Genomic DNA, 21,761 nt, shown 5'->3' with positions numbered 1-21,761 from the left:
TGCGTTCTACTTTCAGGCGAATGAAATCAGGAACGAGGGAAGCGTAAGACAATCCTCTAGAGCACTTAGTGGAAGTTAGGCTTACAGTCTGATACGCAGCCTTACCGCTCCAAGCGCACCTTACTCCAAATCAGAGAGTTAGTGGGTTTAAAGTGTAATTTCCAACCGAAACCTTCAGTCATAATGCAACGTTTTAAGTTTAATTCGCGAGTGAGCGCCCCCGGGGCGGGGAGGAGGGGTTCAGTCATGACATACATTGCAAAACTCAAGTAGTTATCAGAGCATTGTAATTAGTCTGTGGTGTATGTAACGATACCATACAACGTCGGTTGTTAGCAGAAATCGATATCCATTTCAAACACGTGATGGAGATTGTGATCGCTATGGAAAGCGCTGAGGAAGATGCACTGGAACTGCAGGGTGTGCAAAGTGGCACTGTACACCAATTAGGGCGGGAACTGGCAGCCAGCCATGGCACCAAATCAGCCAAGGCCACTGGAAAAAGGGAAGCAGTTTCAGTAAACCACAAAACTAAAAAATACAGCAGAGGCAGTCAGGCAGTGATTCTTAAGGTTCAATGTAATTGATGTGGGAATAACCACACTCCTGAACCGTGCCAATTTAAGGAGGCTGAGTGCCATTATTATGGAAAAAAAGGATACCTGAGGAGGCAATGAAGGGCTAGGCCCAGCCAGCCAAATAGCCAATCTAACAAGATGTTACAAGTACACAGTGTAGAAGACCCTGGTACCAGTAAGTCTGATATTTACTCTCTTTTCAACCTGAAGGATGTTAAGCCAGACCCAATCACCGTAACACTGTGTAAATGGGAAGCTTCTAAATATGGAAGTAGATACAGGTGCGTCAGTCACTGTGACGGGCAAGCACACATTCCAGTATTTGAGAGTGGGTGCTCAGCCTTTAAATTTAGAGAGCACTTCAGTCAAGCTGAAAACATACACCAGAGAAGTAAAGATGAGGGGTAGCACCACTGTACCTGTAAGCTATGGATAGCAACTTGCCCAGCTACCTATCGTAGTAGTAATAGGTGAAATGATCAAGCCTTCTGGGCTGTGACTAGCTCAAAAATATAAAGCTAAATTGGGCTGGCATTTTCCAGGTGAGGACTGGGGGATTGTCAAAATTGTTAAGAAAATATGACAGATATGGAGATATGTCACGATAAACACCCACAAATTGCTTTTTCAGTGCACCTGCCTGCCTCTTGGGTGTCTCGTCGGCATGTGCAATATTCCAACGCACAATGAAGAGCCTATTACAGGAGTTGCCACAGGTTGTGGTATACCTCGATGATGTACTCTTCGCTGGGGCCATGGAGGCCGAACATCTGGCAAGTTTAGAAGAGGTGCTAAAAGATTTTAGGCGGCTGGCATCCACCTCAAGAAAAAGTGCACTTTTCAAGCCAATTATGTAATTTACCTGGGACACAGGATAAATGCTCAAGGGTTACAGCCTGTCGAGGAGAAAGTCAGGGCCAGAAAAGAAGCGCTTTCCCCCACGAACGTGTCTGAACTTAAATTGTTTCTATGAATAGTCAATTATTATGGGCAGTTTTTACCAAACCTATTCACTGTGCTGACCCCTCTACACACCCTACTAAAGGAGCACCACTGCTGGTCTTGGGGAACTCCTCAGGAAATGGCTTTCAACAAGGTGACGCAATTGCTGCAGTCCTCAAGACTACTTGTACACTTCGACCCATCGAAAGAACTAATACTGACATGTGGCACCTCTCTATATGGCATTGGGGCAGTGTTGTCCCACGAGATGGCTGACAGCTCAGAAAGACTGACAGTGTTCTTGACACATTCTTATCAGTAACTGAAAGAAGCTATTCATAAATTGAAAAGAGGGCCTATCAATAGTTTTCGGCGTCAAAAAGTTCCATCAATATCTACCTGGGGAACATTTCACTATTGTTTCAGACTACAAGCCAAGGAGGGCCTTTTTAAGGAGGACAAGGCCATTCCATCAATAGGCTCTGCGAGGATTCAGAGGTGGGCATTGATCCTGGCCGCATACGAATACACTTTCAAACACCGACCAGGGGTACATATTGTGAATGCAGATGCTCTAAGTCACCTGCCCTTGAGAGAAAGTATTACATGTACACCTATTCCTCAAGAAATTGTCCTGGCCTTAAACTTTCTGGATAGTCTACGAGTCTGTGCGAAACAAATCAAAACCTAGACCAGTCAAATTCCACTGTTAGCTAAAGTGAGAAAATCCTTACGGGATGGGAAAATGAGGCAATTTCAGAGGACATGAAACCCTACTCCATCCGTAAACATGAACTTTGTTGTCAAGATGGTATTGTCCTATGGGGAGCGCGAGTGGTCGTTCCTGTGCTGGGCAGGGAGTTACTCCTGATGGAACTACACAGTGGCCATTCTAGTATCTTGTAAATGAAAATGCTAGCCTGGAATTGACACTGATATTGAAAACCTGGTAAGGCACTGCCAACAGTGTCAGTTGCAGCAAAACCTGCCAGAGATCCACTACACTCTTGGGAACTGCCTGGCGCCATGGATGGTCCCCATTCATGTCGATTATGTAGGACCATTTATGGGTACAATAATTGTAACTGATGCACATTCGAAGTGGATAGAAATTTTTGAGGTGAAGACACTGACATCGATGGCGACCATCGAAAAGCTGCGGTACTGTCTTGCAACTCATATGTTTGCCTGAAGTAATCATGTCTGATAATGGGGCAGTGTTCATGAGAACGGAGTTTCAAACCTTCACCACTCTCAAATGGTATAAAACACAAAGACAGCATCCTACCACCTAGCATCGAACGGCTTAGCCGAGAGAGCCGTCCAAACTTTTAAATCTAGCATGATAAAACTATCAGGCGGATCTTCAGCAACAAGAGTCTCTCGTTTTCTGCCGAGTTACCAAACCACCCCATTCCTAACGACAGGTGCTCCTCCTGCTAAACTGTTAGTGAAACATCGGCTTAGGATGAGGTTAAGTCTCATGTTTCCAAATTTTCAGGGGAGGGTAGAGTCAACTCAGTGCAACCAGACGACAAGTCATGGTTCTCACAGTAGAGCTAGGAAGTTCTTGACTATTGAAAATGTGTAAGTGAAAAACTTTGGGAGCGGTCCTAGGTGGATTCCCGAAGGATAGTCTCCAAGACCAAACCTCTTTCGTATCAAGCAAGGATAGAGGGACAGATTGTCCAGAAGCGCTTGAGGGGTAGAGAGGCACTCCTGCAGTCAGTGATACCACAGAGTGCTGGCGAAACTGTGTGCACTGAAGGTTCTGGTCAGCCTGTAGGAAACGTCAAGGACATCCCTGTGGAAGTTGATAATAACGAATTGTCTGTACCAAAGGAGGTACCCGTTAATACAGTTCCGGAATATATCAATCTAGGAGAAGCCTCACAACCTATTGAATGACACCACTCAATGCAAATTCAAAAACCACCCCAAAACTTAATTTATAACTATGGGGCTTATTGTATAACTATGGGGTTTATTGTGTGCATCGGGTCGAAATTTTCGCTCAGCAGGCGGGCGCGCGACCTGCTCAAGCATGAAATGACGTGCGTTGACGTTAGCCGAGTGTGCCGACATCAACGCGCAGTCACGTGATAGTTTGGACGGCGGGCATGCGCCGGAGTCGGCAGTGCACCTGTGGACAATTAAAAGGCCTGTTAAGGCCATTAAATAATCAATTAAATTAAATTTTTTGCTGCCTGTCAAATCTAACAGTTGGCGGGCAGGCGAAAAGGGCAAGTGGCCTTTGCATTTTTTTGAAGTTTTAAAATTTAATTAATAACATGTCCCTGCTCATGTGAGAGTCACATGATGGAACATGTTTTATTACATTTTTATTTTCTTCCTTTTCTTTTTTAAAAACCCTTCATCTCCCTGAGGCTGCTCCGTGCCTCAGGGAGATTATGCAGCACTCACTCGCGCACATGCTCGCTCGCCCTCCTCCCCCCCCGCCCACACAGGCAGAGTTCAGCGCTGCCACTCACATTTCACGCTAGGCGGGCCTTAATTGGCCTGCGACCATGAAATCATGATCCGGTCCTGATCGCGGGTGGTGGACGACTTCCCGACTGCCCCCACCAAGCCCGCCCGCCAAGGCGTCCATTGTGTAACTGAAATCCAGGCCAACGACATATGTAATTATTTCTAGGATTCAGAAAATTCTTGGTTAATTGTATAAAGCAATTGTTAACTGCTTTAATTGTTAACTTAAGGGATGTGATGACTGTCACTAAGATCAGTTCGATTGAGTAGGGGGTCACATGATTTGTTCAACCAAAGTATAGCTAGCGTGGGGAAACAAATTCTAAGGGAGGAGTTTCCTAGGAAATGGTTGTATGAGGAGCTGGCTGGATACAAGCATCTACAGAAGCTCTTGTGTAAATAAAGTTTGTTTGTTTGACTAAGAAGCCTCCCAGAGTGTTTCTACACAGAGTACACATTAATGCATGATGTTGTATGCAGCATTTTATAAAGGCCATAATGTTAAGGAAGCCACAAGGTGTTCAAATAACCTGCAATAACATGTGGTTAAGCCACAGTATGTGTTAACCACATGTGTCACATAATCACAACAGTTGAAGCTGCATTCAATATTCTCTGTGTAAGTAGTGAAAACATGCTGAGGTAAGCTAAGGCTTAAATTGTAAGACCTTTATAAATATACACCCCAGCACATCAGAAGTCAAAAATACAAAACATTTGAATGTAGTAAATCTCAAACTGATATTGATGAGGTGAAAAATAGAGTTTCTCTTTCTCACAAATTACTGCTCAATTTCTGTCTAATTGCTTTCAACACATTCAAGATATTCATTGCTATATTCAAAATAATCTTCAGCCCTTGCCTTAAATATAAGTGAACAGCTACCACATTACTGAAAAATCGGCCATTGGCCTGTGTCCACGAGAGTAAAAATAAAATTCTACTAAGACTGCAAATCGCCCCACTACTCTAATCAGTACTGTTCCATTGATGCCACCCTCCTATTCCAAGCCATCTATCCATTAATCCAATCTGCACCAATAAAAAAATCAAGTAATCACATGCCCAAATCAAGAGTAAAGAGAATATCCCATTAGCTGTCAATAAGTACTTTACCACTATATGAAAAAAAATTAGGTGATCTTTGTTAAGAATATGTCGTACAGATTTCATTTAAAAAAATGTAAGGTTTTTTTTAAAGTGGTTATTTTTAGTTGCATGTAATTTGGGGCACATATTCAATTTTGATGTACAATGGAGAAACCCATCTGAAAATAAAATGTATCCTCTATTCAAATGTTTTCTCAACCCCCAAAATTCTATACAGGCTAAACTCAATCTCCAGGATTTTGCCTGCAAGTAAGTGCAGTTTATGACACACTAACTGATGACAGTTGCGGTTTGTGTTCTTTTTATTAAAAGTTATTATACTGGGCCCCAGAATCAGAAGGGGATTATTTTATCTCTGGAAACCTTGGGCTGAATTTTAATGTGCAAATGAAGGTCCCAATGGCATGTGGGAAACCCAGAAATATATTAAGTGTGTCTGTCAGTGGGTTTTTTTTTAAACTTCTCACCTCATTAACATTTTTTTTCAGGTTTTCTGTCCAATGAGGGGAAGCAGGCATGATGTAGACCCACATCACCCAATCCCAACTCCAATATTAAAAGGAACAATCTAAACATTCAAGTTGAAGGAGTTGGAGTTGGCTGTCAAAGAACTGAAAGTGTAGCATGGAGATGAGCCAGGCAAAGGCTGTGCCCTGCTTCACAGATGCCTCCCTGGATGTGCTGCTGGCACTGTGAGGAGCCAGAGGGAGATGCTCTTCTACAGCATGGGAGGAAAAAGCTTGTTGCTGAGACAAAGGCATGGTTGGATGTTGCTGTGGAGGACAACTGCAGTAGCATGGTTCCATGCTGCTGGATTCAATGCAGAAAACGGTTTAAATGACCTAAACATGGAAGGAAAGGTGAATATAGTGCTCCATTCACCTACATTCTACTTTGTGCATCACCACACCCCCTCACCTCGGCCTTGACCAGCTTACACCATCATATCATTCCTCCCACCCATCCTTCTCTTTGTAGCCACTTCCTCACATCACCATTTATCCAGCCACCACACCCATTCACCCTCATCCTCACACTATGGTGCATCTCTCCCTCAGTGACCCACATCCATGAATTGGATGAACACACACCATTACGCCCATTCGTTCCTCACTTTGTTCTCTCCTAGCAGGATAAGAAGTGACAGATCACCAGGGAGGAGGAGGAGAGTGGGCCCTCCATGGGTCACATAGCTGATAATTGCATAACACCACACAAAACAGGAGCAGGAGTAAACTTTATGGCCCCTTGAGCCTGCTCCCAAATTCAATATAATCATGGCTGATCTTCTGTCTCAACTCCACTTTCCCATCCACTCAGTCACGGGACTCATGCAGAGCATGCACCAGCTCAGATACTCACACTTTCGTAGAACTAGTAAGGCAGAGAGTTGAGTTTTCACCTGGTTACTCACAATTTCCAAGTGAGCAAGAACAAGTGGAGACATGGGTGGGCCCACGTTGGAGGGCACAGCCCTCTCCCAAGTTCAGTTCAGTTGGGCACAGAAGCTGCACCTTGGGAGCCATCGATGAAGAGGAAGAATCACTGAGCAGAAGATAATGCACAATACACTGGTAGATCTTCCAAGTGGACTTAGCATGATTGGAGGAATCCATCTCAAACATGATCTGCACCAAGGTAACTTCCAGCACATTTGTGACACTGAAGTGCAGCTGTACCAGGAGAGGGATGATGGCGAAAGAGGTCATGGAAGAGGGAATTTTGTTCAAAGTGCTTCTACTTTGGTAGGACCATCATGCACTCATGACATCAGCCAAGAGCATCTCAGCAGTCTGAGCAAGGATCTGAGCAGCCTAGCTCTGCTGAAGCCACACAGGTTGCACCATTTAGCAGCAGCAGAAAAAGGAACAAGTTAGGCTTTGTAGTTACATAAGGGTTACGTACATGGGTGTCTGAGAAAATATTGTTTAGTAAATTTATATTCTTTATTTGTGCTGGGTGGTAATTGGTCTTCTGAATTGTTTGCTGATAAATGGAAAGACGCGATTTTATTAATACCATTGAGGGATTGTTGAAAGGATGGTTGGTTGGTTGCATGACTGCCTTATTTCAGTGGCACTGGTGTGGGGGGGGGGGGGGGGGGGGGGGGGGGGGGGAAGCAGGCAGGGTGGCATTTACATTTGTGTGTGACTTGGGTCCACTGGTGCAGCCCAAATAAATCTTGCATGAACAAAATCGTCCCTAGCATCCAGGCAGCAACGTGAGCGGCTAAGGGTACATTGCCCCATCACCCTCCTTCTCCAACCTCTTCATTCTCCCCTCCCTATCTTTCAAGGAGGATCTGAGCTTTAACTTTGTCCCTCCTGCAGGTCCAAGCTTCGCCATTGCTCAATATTGTACAGAGCACAGCAAACCACAACCATTCTGGACACCTGGTGCATACTGAATGGCTCCTCCAGGTCTGCCAAACATCTGAGGTATACCTTCAGTATGCCCGATGGCCTGAACAAACTCACATCTGGTGATATCGCATTCATTGCGGCACTGCTGAGCTTCTGTTCCCAGGTTTCTAGTGGATGTCAAGTTTTCAGTGGGTACCTCTTGTCACCTAGCAGCCACCCTTTAGGTCTGCTTCCAAGTCCAATGAGATCAGGGACAAACTCATCATGGCACCTGCATTTTTGTGGTTATACACCAATTGTACATCGAAGGAGCGGAAGCTTGTGTATTTGGCGAACACATCGGATTGTTCTGGTGATGTTGGACACCAAATGGCCTCTTTCTGTGTTGTAACAATTCTGTGATTCTGCAAGGCGTGTGCTGTCAATGCCGCCTTGCCAGCGAGAGCCACAAAAAAACTGGCCACATGCTCATTCTGACTGGCATTGATGCTGACAAAGTTGGTATAATTGCCATAAGTCAACTGTGTAATCCATTTGTGGGTGGCCAAATGCGAGATCCATATTTTGTATACAACAGAGCCCTGGAAGAATCCGGAAGCTAAAAATGGAGGTGAAGGGTGACTTTGAGAGCCATTGATAATGTATGGTCACAAGGTCCAGGAAGCAGCAGGCCTTCATGGATGCTGCGGATGACATGACTTCCTGAGGCTTCTGTGACACTGATATTCAGACAAGGAAACTCAACCTCTGCAACACTGCTCCTATGAGCTGTGTCTCTGCTGTGGAGCTACAAGTTTGCGACCAGCAGGGTGCTGCTGGGGCGTTCTGGGTGATCTTGGTCCATATCTGAGGCTCATTCTAAGGCAGTATAAACGGCACAAATCCTAATGTGATAAGCAAACCCCCAAAGTGCAAGAAGTAACTTCCAAAGTGTTGAAAGTAATCTCTCAGCAAAAGTAGTGTAAACAAACCCTTTCCCACTGGCAGGTAAGAAAGCAGCTATGAGTACTGAGTATTTAATGGTGTATTTCCTGGAGGTTGATTTAGCCCCCTTAATTGTCACTCTGTACTCACCTTTCTTTCAATGGTGAGTTTCAGGGAGTCTGGGAAACACTTGGGCCCAAGTTAAGCCAAAAGTGTGTGTTAATATCGCTCTACTTGAGTATTTTATTCCTTCCATGGGATTTAGGTGTCACTAATAAGGCCAGCATTTATTACCATCCCCAACTGCCCTAGAGGTTGTGGTAAGCCGCCTATTTGAACCACCGCAGCCCATGTGGCATAGAAATATCCACAGTACTGTTAGGGAGGGTGTTCCAGGATTTTGATCCCACGTAGGAACGTGACATAGTTCCAAGTGAGCATTGGGTACGACTCGGAGGGAAGCTTGCAGGTGATGTTCTCACGCGCCTGGTGTCCTTGTGTCTCTAGGTGGCAGGGTTAGGATTGAAGGTGCTCTCAAAGGAGCCTAGGGGAGTTTCTGCAGTGCATCTTGGAGATAGTACACATGCTGCATTGTGCGCCAGGCAGTGGAGGGACTGAATGTTTATGGTGATAGATGAGGTGCCAATAAAGTGGACTGCTTTGTCCTGAATAGTGGCAAACTTCAGAGTGTTATAGCTTCACTCATCTAGGTAAGTGCAGAGTATTCCACCACACTCCTGACTTAATACCTTGTAGATGGCGAACAGGCTTTGGGGAGTCAGGAGGTGAGTTACTTGCCACAGAACTCTGAGGCTCTGACCTGTTCTTACAGCCACAGTATTGTAACTGGTCCAGTTCAGTTTCAATGGTAAGCCCCCAGGATGCTAATGGAGGGAGATTCAGCTCCAGTAATGCCATCGAATATCATGGGGAGATGGTTAGGTTCTCTCTTGCTGGAAAGGGTCATTTCTTGGCACTTGTGTGGGACAAATGTTCTCTCAGAATATCATAGAACAGCACAGAAGGAAGCCATTCAGCCTGTCACGTTTGTGCTGGATCTCTGCAAGAGCAACTCACCTAGTCCAATTCTCCTTCCTTTTCATCGTAAGCCTGCAATTTTTTATTTTTCTCTTCAGATAAGTGGCAAGCTGAATTTTATCATAATCAGCCCAAGCCTGAATGTTGTCCAGGTCTTTCTGCATGCAGGCACGACTGCTTTATTATTGGAGTAACTCTTTAGAGTTATCAACAGTTCGCATGTAACTCTTTCGAGTACATTCAGTTCTTGGTTTCCGGGAGTGGGACACGAACCCACAATCTTCTGATTCAAAGGCGATGGTGCTATGAACTGAGCCACAGCTGACACCTCTTATTATTGGAGTAGTTGCAAATGCTGCTGAACATTGATGATTGCACAATGAACATCCCCACTTTTGATCTTATGATGGAGGGAAGGTCATCGATTAAGCAGCTGAAGATGTTTGGGCCTAGGATACCATCCTGAGGAAATCCTGCAGCAATGTCCTGGGGCACAGATGATTGGCCTGCAACAACCATAACTATCAGACTATGTGCTAGATATGACTCCAGTCAGTGGAGAGAGTTTTCTCCCAATTTCCACTGATTTCAATATTACTAGAATTCTTTTGATTCTACACTAGATCAAATGCTGCCTTGATTTCAGGGGCAGTCACTCTCACACCACAGCAATTCAGCTCTTTTGTCCATGTTTGAACTAAGGGTGTAATGAGGAGGTCCTAGCTGAACCCAATCTGTGAGCAGATTGAGTTAAGTGCTGCTTGATAGCATTGTCAATAACCACGTCCATTATTTTGCTGATGACTGAAAGTCGGCTGATGGAGAGGTAATTGGCCAGATTGAATTTGTGGACAGGGAATACCTGGGCAATTTTTCATATTGTCAGATAAATACCCATGTTGTGGCTGCACTGGAATAGCTTAGCTTAGGGCACAGCTAGTTCTGGAGTATAAATCTTCAATATTTACAGCCAGGATGTTGTCAGGGACTATAACTAGTGCCGTTAGCTATTTCTTTGTCATGTGGAGTGAATTGAATTGGCTGAAGACTGGGATCTATGATATTGTGAACCTTCAGAGTAGGCCAAAATGGATCGTCTACTTGCCACTTCTGGCATATGCTTCAGTGTTATCTTTTGTACTTATGTGCTGGACTCCCCCTCTCATTTGAGAATATGCATGTTTTTGGAAACTCCTCCTCCAGTTAGTTGTTTAATTCTCCCCCACACTTCATGTCTGGACGTACTAGGACTGCAGAGCTTTGATCTGATCCACTGATTGTGGGATCTCTTAGCTCTGTCATGCTGCTTTTGTTTAGCATGTTTGTAGTCCTGTGTTGTTGTTTCACAAGGCTGGCACCTCATTTTAGGTATGCCTGATGCTGCTCCTGACATACTCGCCTGCAATCCTCATTAAGTTGGTCATCTGGCTTGATGATAATAGTAGAGAGGAATACACTGAGCCATGAGGTTAGATTGTGGTTGAACACAACTCCGCTGCTGCTGATGGCCCACAGCGCCTCACTGCTGCCCAGTTTTGAGTTGCTAGATCTGTTCCGAGTTGATCCCATTTAGCATGGTGATAGTACCAAACAATATGATGGATGGTGTTCGCAATGTGAAGACAGGGCTTTGTCTCCATAAAGGGCTCTGCGATGGTCACTTCTACCAATACTGTCAGGGACAGATGCATCTATGACAGGTAGGCTGGTCAAAGTGAGGTAAGTAGGTTTTACCTCTAGTTGGTTCTCTCACCATCTGCCACAGGCTTAGTCTGTCAGTTATGTCCTTCAGTACTCAGCTAGCATGGTTAGAAGTGGTGCTATCGAGAGCTCTTGGTGATGGACATTGAAGTTCCCCACCCACGGTACATTCCACGCCCTTGCTACCCTCAAGTGTTTCTTCCAAGTGGCATTCAACATGGAGGAAAACTGATTCATCAGCTGAGGGAGGACTCAGCAGGACTGAGGTGGGAATCAGCAGGTTTCCTTCCCAGTGTTTGATCTGTTGCCATGAGACTTCATGGGGTTCAGAGTCAATGTTCAGGACTTCCAAGGCGAATCCCTCCTGACTGTATACCGCTCTGCTGGCACCTGTGATGAGTCTGTCCTATCAGTGAGACAAGACATATCCAGAGATGACTCTGCCACTGCCTTAACTCATCTGCTGCTGAAACCATCTTTCACACGCCTGTGAAGTTCCTGAGACATTTTGCTACATTGAAGGTGCTATATAAATGCAATTTGTTATTATTGAGGTACACAAAATGGGAAGCCTGCATACTTGATCCTGGACTGTGTGGAGGGAGCTGATTTGAGTCAGAATGGCACAGGCATGCAACAATTGGCTTCCTTGTACTTGAGCACGGGAGGAAAAAACTAGCAGTTGAAAAGTGCATGGTTACACTTCCCTATGTATGTGCTTAAAATTATTTCTTTCATTAATAAATATTTAATTTAGTTTCATAAAAACTTTTAAGACTTGTTAGACTCATTACTACTACATTACTACTGAATTCAAAGCACACATGTCAAAATCAAAATACAAATTGCAAAATAATTGTGGCAGTTGTTTCAAGTTTCCCTAGGAGATTAGAGCAGCTTAGCATTTACCACCAGCTGTGCCGTAACAACATGTACACCGATAACAACCTGCTTTACCTCATCACCACCTCTTTCAACCCCTCCACTGTCTCCAAATTATCAGACTGCTTATCTGACATCCAGCAATGGGTATGCAGAAATTTCCGCCAATTAAATATTTGGAAGACTGAAGCCATTGTCTTCAGTCTCAGCTCCAAACTCTGCTCCAATTTCCACCTCTGTAACATCAGCTGTCTCTACACCTGCCACAGCTCTTTTGAAACTCTCATCCATGTCTCTGTTACCTCCAGATTTGACTATTCTAAGCAATCCTGACTAGCCTCCCATCTCTACCCTTGATAGACTGGAGGTCATCCAAAACTCTACTGCCCGTGTCCTAACTTGTATCAAATGCAATGTGCCCATCACACCTGTGTTTACTGACCTATTCTGACTCCAATTTAAATAATGCCTCCATTTTAAAAATCTCATCCTTGTTTTCAAATCTTGCCATCACCTGGCCCCTTCCTACCTCTGTAATCACCTCCAGCCTACAACCCCGGATATTTTTAATTCCAGCCTCTTGAGCATCTCTGGTTTTAAATCGCTCCACAATTGGTAGTTATGCCTTCAGCTGCCTAGGTCCTAAGCTCTGGAATTCCCTAAACATCTCTGCCTCACTTTCTTCTTTTACAGCATTCCACAAAAACGTGCCTCCTTGACCAAGCTTTGGTCACCTCCCCTGATATCTCATGTGGCTCAAGTGTCATATTTTTCTTTTTAATAATGTCTTTGTAAAGTGCCATGGGACTTTTTATTACGTTGAATGTGTTATATATATAAAAAGTTGTTGTTGGGACCTTCGTGATGGAGAATTTGTGGGGTCGCAACTTCAGCTCAGGGTCAAATGTTGCAGTCTGGTTCAGCTCAGACAGTATCCAGGGAGAGGGATGGAGTCAATGGTTAGGGAACAGAGTTTGTGGGAGATGCTACAAGCAATGGGGGAAACCCCAGTGTTACAATACATTTCAGTAACTCATGATGCTAAGTCACAGGCCCCAACAAATGAGGAAGTGTAAAGTATTGCTGATACTGGAAATCTGAAATAAAAATAAAAAACACTGGAAATATTCCACAGGTCTGGCAGCATCTGTGGAGAGAGAAACAGGGTTAACATTTCAGGCCGATGATCTTTCATTGGAAGGTTCAGGTGAAAGGTCATCAACCTGAAACATAAACTCAGTTTCTCTCTCCACAGATGCTGCCAGGCCTGCAGAGAATTTCCAACGTAATAAACTTTGATGTTGACAGTGGAGGGAATGGAATTTTAAATTGGCAGATGGGGTGGTGATCAAGTAGACTGCCTTAACCAGAATCATATCAAGTTTCTTCAGTGCTACAACTTCATCTATCAGACAAGTGGGAAGCATTCCATCACATTCCTGATTTGTGCCTTGTAGCTGGTCAAGAGGATTTTTGGAGTGGGGAGGTGAGCCACTCACTGCAGAATACCCAGCTTCTGACCAGTTCTACTAGCCACAGCATTAATGAATAGAGATAAACAATGTGCAATCAGCAGCAAAAAGCCCCGCTTCTGGCTTATGATGGAGGGAAGGTCATTGATGAAGCAGCTGACGATAGTAAGACCTAGGATGTTGCCATTAGGAACTCCTACAGCAATGCCCTGAACTGAGATGATGGACTTCCAACAACCACAACAATCTTCTTTTGTGAAAAGTATGACTCCAGCCACTGAAGAGTTTTCGACTTGACTTCAGTTTTACTAGGGCTCCTTGGTGGCACACTCAGTTGAGCAATCTTGATCTCAAAGGAAATGGCTCTTACCTCTGGAATTCAGCTCATTTCCACAAATGGAGCAAGGCTATAATGAGGTCTGGAGCCAAGTGGTCCTGGCAGAATTCAAACTGACAAATTGAGCATTGATGAGTCATTTACTGGTAAGCAGGTACCACTTGATAGCACTGTTGATGACTCCTTCCACTTTTCCAATCATTGAGAGTAACCTTTATGACTGATATTTGGAAGGGTTGGATTTTTTTCTGGTTAAGACATAAATGCCAGTGTTGTGGCTGTAATAGGACAGAAAATACGCAAAACCCTGTAATGAAAACAAAATGCTGGAAAAACTCAGCAGGTCTGACAGCATCTGTGGAGAGAGGAACATAGTTAATGTCTCAAGTCTGAATAACCTTTCTTCAGAGCTCAGAAGAAGGGTCATACAGACTCAAAACTTTTAACTCTTTCTCTCCCTACAGATGCTGTCAGACCTGCTGAATTTTTCCAGCATTTCCTGTTTTTATTTCAGATTTCCAGCATCCGCAGTATTTTGCTTTTATTTTGGTGGGAAACCCCATGTTCTTCTTCAAATAGTTCACCTGAATTGGCAGACAAAGCTTTGGTTTAATGGATCTCCCAAAAGACAGCACCTCCATCAACAACAACTTGTATTTAGTAAGCACCTTTAATATAGCAAAACATCTCAAGGCACTTAAGAGGGGCACTGTCAGAAAAGGAATCTGGCATTGAACTACGGGGAGATATTAGGGTGAATGACCAAAAGCTTGATCAAAGAGATAGGCTTTAAGAAGCACCTTAAAAGGAGAGTCAGAGAGGGGAATTCCATATAGGGTGGGTAAAGTCATGGAAGGATATGAAAACAAAGAGGGTAATTTTAAAATCGAGATGTTCTTAACTGGGTGTCAGTGTCAGTAAGCAAGCACAGAAGTGATGGGCAAATGGAATTTGGTGCAAGTTAGGACACAGCAGCAATTACTTCAAGTTTACGGACAGTAAAAAATGGGAGGCCTGCCAACATTACATTGAAATAATCAAGTCAGGGGTTTCAGCAGCAGATGAACTGCAGCAGGCAGAATTGGGCAATGTTACAGAGGTGGAAATAGGCTGTCTTAGCGATGGCACAGTAATGTAGCCAGAAGCTCACCTTGCGATCAAATATGACACCAAGGTTGCAATCAGTCTGCTTCAACCTCAAAGTTAACAGAGAGAGGGATGGAGTCCATAACTAGGGAAAGGAGTTTGTGGCAATCACTCAGCACTGTACAGAAATGCTGACCTGGAATATGTACTTAAGTCTGAACCTTGAAGTCAAGGCAAGAGTGCTGCCAACTTTATTGAGCTGGCACTTTTAAATCATAATTTATATATTACAACAGAAAAAAAATCACAACAAAATTGTTTATCAAAGTGCTATAAAGTAAAAAGTGGCATTTGCTTCCAGGAATAACTGATTATATAACTCGACACTCTTGCATACTTGGCCCAAATCTTCCAATCAGCGTCAGAACCGCTGCATCCAATGCTGATCAGTCAGAAAACTGCGCACTTACCAGGTTACGGTTAAAAGGGTTCCACTTCGTCAAGAACTCGCTTGGCACAGAAATCCATGCAGAGACCTGCGAAGGGGATCAGTGCAAAACACAGGCCCCTATTAAGAGCACGAGCTACCATTTGGTCTGTTTAAAGGCCTAGTTTGAATGTTAGTGAACAGGTGAATGGATGAGGTGGGGGGTTGAGGGGCAGTTAAGGGGGGGTAAGTGGGTGAGGGGGAGGTCGTTCGTGGGAGGGGGGGAGGGAGGTCAAAGGGGTGATTGGGGGTCAGTTTTGTAGATACCCAAATGCTAGACTAGGTTTTCATCTGTCTAATATTTCCTGAGTAACTATTCGGGTAAGTACCACGGATCTCTTTCAAGTCTGTGGCGGGTCCCGGGGAGCAGGGGAATTGCCCATCAGAAGTGGTAGCCCAGGCAATTCTCTCGTAGGTCCGCATATCAGGACTTCCCCAGGATCCCGAAGCGCATCTCAGTCTCTGACAATCCGGAGACTTAAAGATTATCTCCTACTGCAACTCCTGCTCTGAATTTGTTACATCTGCTGTAATCTAAACAGCATCCTCTTCTGCATTTAAAGTACCTAGGGAAGTGTAGGAATTCTTCGTAGCAAAATCCTGGCAAATGAACAAAACGCACCAGTGATAACAGATCTTTATTGCGTCTGTGTAGAAGGTTCGTTTCCGTTCTGCACTTCTCAAATTGCAACAGTCAAGGGAGCTCGATTTCGACGGGTTGCACCGTGCGATTGAATTTTCGCCAGTGTTCCCATCGAATTGGTACTAAACGCAATCACTGTGCATCATGCAGCTTCCGAGATATCAGCATCCGTTTTAATCTGCAGGCAGTACTGCCCTGGCAAGGCTGCAATGCCATTACAAACAACTTATGGGAACCTGTTGGAAATTCTGAAGGACGTCACCGTCAGCCAGTTTCTACACCATGATTTATTAATGCCATCAAGCCAGCAATCAGCCAACCCCAACCATGACAAAAAATTTAATGACAACACCTTTCCAGAAAACAATAAGCTGGAATCCAAATGCAGAACAGGGGGGAAGAGACATGTATATTTGTGCTGATGCTCACGTTTTGTTACCATCATGTGAGACTTGCAGAGCTTGAGGGGAGGGAGGCAGCTGAGCAACTGCACTCCCATTTCTTCGGATCTGCTTACTAAGAAGCCTAGGGAGAATTAATGCCAACAGCAGTCAGGAATGCACCACCCCTGCAAATGCAATATATTGTAAATACAAGTTAATTCAAGCTTCAGTGCACCTCTATTGATTCCCCATATGATCAGATGGCCTGCTGCACCATTGCTGGCTGACAGTAACGGTGCATTGATATTCGAAGGGGAGGCTTTTTTAAAATTTATATATTCATATAAATGTGTGACTGGGAACCCCACACACTTTGCACTGATCATATTTGCTGCTGATCACATCATTTAAAGCTCGGGTCAGGCCTGGAGCCGCAATGCATCGGAGCCAATGCACCCCCCCCCCCTCCTCCTCCTCCCTCCCTCCCTCCACTTCCCCTACCCTCACTCACTCACTCACTCACCGTGAACGGAATGTCAGCGACGCCCCCGACCGAATAGCAGTTGTCCCCGGGGTTGACAGCGCCGGTCAGCACCTGATGGAGATGCATCCTCTCTCGGGCAGCCCAGCCAGGCCCCGGCCCGGTCCAGCCGCCTCCACAACCTTCGCACTCAAAACATCCCGGCTCGCTCTCACCTGAATTAAAGGGTCTGATTTTTAACAAATTATTCCCTTTTATGTTTTTATTCCTCCTTTCTGAGGGGGAAGATTAGCCGGGTTGAAAGCACCGCTGCTCACGCTCTCTCTCTCTGTGTAAAATGAGCTCCGGCTCTCGGACGCTGCCTTCGGCTTATTTTAAAATGCCCGGATCAGTCAGCGGCGCCGCGCATGCGCGCCCCCGCCGCCCGCATTTCGGCAGCTTCACCTTCAGGGCGGAGATGACGCTTGGATGATGTCATCCCCGGCGCGGACGACGATGGGGAGGGAGGGCGTGACGTCATCCCCGGCGGCATGCTCGCTGACGCAGCCCCTGTTGCATCGTTCCCTGCCCCTGTACCTGGGGCCCTTTGCTTACATGTTTTGCAACATCTAGCCCCAAGCCACTCTCTTCTGGGTACCACTGAAAGACCAGAACCACCAATATTTCCTCTGAACAGGATTTTCTTAGCTGCAACTTAACCTTGGAAGAAGTAGGATTTTCTTGTTCTTCCAATAGAATGTCTCCTTTCAACTCCTATTCATTGACCCATTCTGCAAGTGTCTGTTATTGTCTTGCTAAGATTGTTAAAAACATTTCAGCTCCATGTATTCCTCCCCGCTGTGCACTAGGGGAATGCACTGTGCCACCCCTGAGCCTGCCCAGATTTACAGATTCCAGTCATTAGCTTAGCCTGATCCTTGACAGCATCCACATCCATGCCTGAGCAACAGCATGGACTGACGACTCTGAGGCCTAATTGCTACTGTCCATAAACAGCAGCCTGAAGGCTTATAACCTGAAGAATACAGCAGATCCTTGTGATGAAAAGGCTATGTGTCCTTCTAAGACCTCCCAATGCAAGATGGACTGCAGTGCAAGAGTTATCAACAACTTCTTCAAACATCCCTCCTAATGGGCACACAACCACCACACAGAAAGGAAAATGGGGTGCAGTTATGCCTCTCCCCTCGTTTCTACTGCCTGTACAAATTCTAGGCATATTGCTCCATCTAGCTCCATCCACCTCCCCCACTTCATCCCGGAAGATGCAGAAATACCAAAGCAACATAAAAGGATAACAATACATTGTTCGCCCCTATCTCCTCTCTGTGCCTGGAAGGACCATCAGAGTCTTTATTTTCTCAGAAAATCATGTAATAGATTGGAATCTGTTAAAAGAATACAACCTTTTAATGTAAAAAAAAAAGATTGTGACAGAAAATTGATTTTTATCTGTCTATTTTTTCAACTTATGTTTTGTATTGCCAGCAACAGCAAGTAAGGAGTTAAAACTTAAGACCACCAAGGGTAATTCTCAAAAAAACTATTAAGGATCATTGCAGTGGTGTATGTTGCTGTGTATTTCTTAAATGGCCTTAACCACTTATTCAATCATGAGCTTCTTTGTTGTCGCCAAAGTTAGGCAATCCTTTCAATATTTGTGAGGCAGATGCAGATTTATGTGGACTGTTAATCTAATGTTATTATAAGAGTTGCAACTGTCCATTGCTTTTTTGTCTACACACAGCTTCAAATGAATTGTCGTCAACTTCTGTGACTATGTCTGTCTGAGAAAACAATCAGTATCAGCTATTCAGCCAAAAAAAATCCCTCTCTAAGTTTGTGCCATATATCTAGAGAGCCAGGACAGGTAGTATTAGTCCAAGCTCAGGAAGAGTTATATTTATTATTTTATATATCAAAGAGAATAAAGAAATGCATGATTCACTGTTTTACAATGTATACTGTAGATTTACCTGTCTTATTTAAATAAAACATTTTCAGAGCCTTAATTCTCAGTTGGATTGAATGTATATTCAGTCTGCCTTTCAAAGAGAAGAATCATGATATACTAGTAGCTGACATAAAGAATAAGGCTGTATTAGCTACATGACTTAGTTGTATTTATTGGCATAAGAGTTACTCTGTTAATGTATTTAGTAACAGCATAAATGTATTAATAACAATTTTCTCTGCTATCCATAGTAAAATTATAAATTGGATCATGTTTAATCTGCACCTCTTCTTCATTCACAAGCCTTTGCTCTTTTACCCTTGACACCCTTATCAAAACAATCTATCAATCTACACTTGAAAATTTCAATTGATCCACAGGTTTTGGGAACAGTTCCAGCTCTCCTCTACCCTTTCTGTGGAAAAAAAGCCTCTCCTGATTTCACTCCTAATCAGCTGAGCTCTAATTTTAAAATTGTACCCCCTTCTTGATATCGCACTAGAGGAAATAGTTTCTCTGTATCTACATTATTGGATCCCTTAGTTATTTCAAATACCTCATTAAATTATCCCTCTAAACTCAAGGATAAAAGTCAAGTTTATGCACCTTGCTCTTGGAATTGGGGTGGTGGCATAGTGGTAATGTTACGGGACTGGTACAGCTCTGGGGATATGGGCTCAAATCCTATTCAATCATAGCAGCTGGTGGAATTTAAACACAATTAATTAATCTGGACTATAAAGCTAATCTCAATAATGATGACCATGTATCATTGGTTGTTGTAAAAAACCAGCTTGTTCACTAATGCCCTTTAGGAAAAGAAATCTGCTGGCCTGACCTACATGTGACTCCAGGTTCACAACAATGTGGTTGTCTCTTAGCTACCCTCTGAAATAACCCAGGGCAATTAGGGATGGGTAACAAATGCTCATGACACACACATACCATTAAAGAAAAAAAAATCCTGGTATAATTATGGCGTATCTATTTTGTAATAGGTCCAAGGCCAATATATCTATCCTGAGCTTCAGAATGAAATGCAGTACTCTGGAGTACTGCAACCGAAGCATGTACATGGACAATAAAATCTCTTTATTCTTTTACACCTCCTAGTCTTTCAACGTTAAGAAAATATTCCAATTTGTCTGCCTCGGATTCTTCAGAGACTCCCCATATCTGCTAACAAAGGGTAGGTGTTAGGTTAAGTGGTCAGCAGATCCAGGAGTGTCCTCCCCAAACCACTGGTGATCATTCCCACTCCCCCCTACAACATAGCCCAATCCAACACCCCACTATGAATTTATCTAAGGGACAATGATGGCACCTTTGATCTTACTGTTGTTTAAATAGTCGTTTGGCAGTACAGAACTTGAGTATTGCCGAAAAAAGAGACATGTCTAAGCTTTTCATCTTGCACTCATCAGGATACTCGCATGAATACCAATATAAGGGAAAGACAACAATTTATACTGTATGGAAGAGAGTGCTGATTGGTTGGTGAGTGGCGTTACCATGGAGAATATGCCATTGATCATTTGACATTGCTCGCCTATTCACCAATTCCCACTTAAGGAAGCCATAGATATTTGCGCTGCAGCATTATATCATGGCAATCTAGACCTGTCACAATTACACGTATCAATATTCATTGAACTTATGAACTCAGCAACTCGTGCAGTTGAGTTCAGTTTTAATTACACCATGTATGCCCAAATAGATGGTATTGACATGGGATCCCCTTTAGGCCCAGCTCTTGTGAACATCTTTGTTGGGTTCCATGAGAAATGTGTCTTTGATGGAATGACACCTAACCTCCTACCTCTCGCATATTTCCAATATGTGGATGATACTTTTGCTATATTTAAATCCGCAGCTAGATGTAACAATTTCATTTCATGTCTTAGTGGGCTCCATCCTGCACTCAAATTCACCTATGAAATGGAGCAGTCAAATGTACTCCCCATCCTTGACATACTAGATGAGAAATCTGCCAGGGGATTCTCTACCATGATCTACCGCAAGCCTGCTTTCACTGGTCAATATACACGTTGGGATTCTTACAGTTCCATGCGCTGTAAGGTTGGTCTTATCGGCAACCTTGTAAATAGGGCCTGAGCCACTTGCTCACTGTAAACTTGATGCTGAAATAGGACCCATCAAAGCCACCCTGCAGGATAGTGGCTACCCTGATCAGATCATTTCACACTGTGTATCAAGCAAGCTCATGAACAGGCCTAAGACCACCACTTTCAGCCCGGAAAAGTGTCCAGCCTACCTCAGATTACCCTGGAAGGACAAGGCATTTCAAAAATTTAAGCAACAGGTGAAGCTAGCTGTCCCACACTGCTTCTATGCAGTAGCAACACGAGAGGTATTCGCCACTAACAAGATGCTGCTGTCAAGCCAAAAATACCTTCTGCCTATCACACAAATGAGCAATGTGGTATATGAATTTCAGTGCCAGTGTGATGCTAGGTATGTAGGCCGTACATCCCAAAGACTGGCGGATCATATCAAACAACATGCCCTAGCCCCTGTTCACAATGGGCAGGGTACAGACCGTACCCAACCAGCCTGTGCTTGCAAAACTCAAAACACAGTGCCCAACATTAGATGTGATTCCACGATTGGACAACATTCGCTGAATAATCCTCAATGTGCTAAGAATTACGCTGACAACCAATTTAAGATTGTCAGTTGTGCTCACTGTGTGGCACATATGCATGTACTGGAAGCTACATATGTTAATACACAGGGCCCTGTTCTTTGCAGACAGAAAGAACATACACATACATTGCGCCTGTTTCAGCTAAAGAAAATAAGTGGCTGCCATTCGCTGACTCATTCCTCAGGGCAATGCCTTGACCAATCAGGGTCAAGCTGCCTGGT

The 21,761-nt window shown here is 44.1% G+C and overlaps 1 protein-coding gene across 4 annotated transcripts in view; it reads right to left on the bottom strand.

Moving 5' to 3' along the window:
* dmxl2 (Dmx-like 2) overlaps window positions 1-17,289 on the bottom strand; it is a 157,972-nt gene extending 140,683 nt beyond the window's left edge. For all 4 annotated transcript variants that reach the window (XM_078530216.1, XM_078530217.1, XM_078530218.1 and 1 more), the window contains exon 1: window positions 16,961-17,289. In XM_078530216.1, the coding sequence (XP_078386342.1) occupies window positions 16,961-17,047 (87 nt within the window). In that variant the 5' untranslated portion in view covers window positions 17,048-17,289. The remainder of the gene's footprint in view (window positions 1-16,960) is intronic.
* Between the last annotated feature and the right edge of the window lie 4,472 nt (window positions 17,290-21,761).

The sequence above is a fragment of the Cetorhinus maximus genome, chromosome 26 (genome assembly GCF_964194155.1).
Source record: "Cetorhinus maximus chromosome 26, sCetMax3.hap1.1, whole genome shotgun sequence".
Lineage (NCBI taxonomy): Eukaryota > Metazoa > Chordata > Chondrichthyes > Lamniformes > Cetorhinidae > Cetorhinus > Cetorhinus maximus.
The sequence above is the reverse complement of the archived record's forward strand: the minus strand, read 5'-3'. Positions and strand labels throughout refer to the sequence as shown.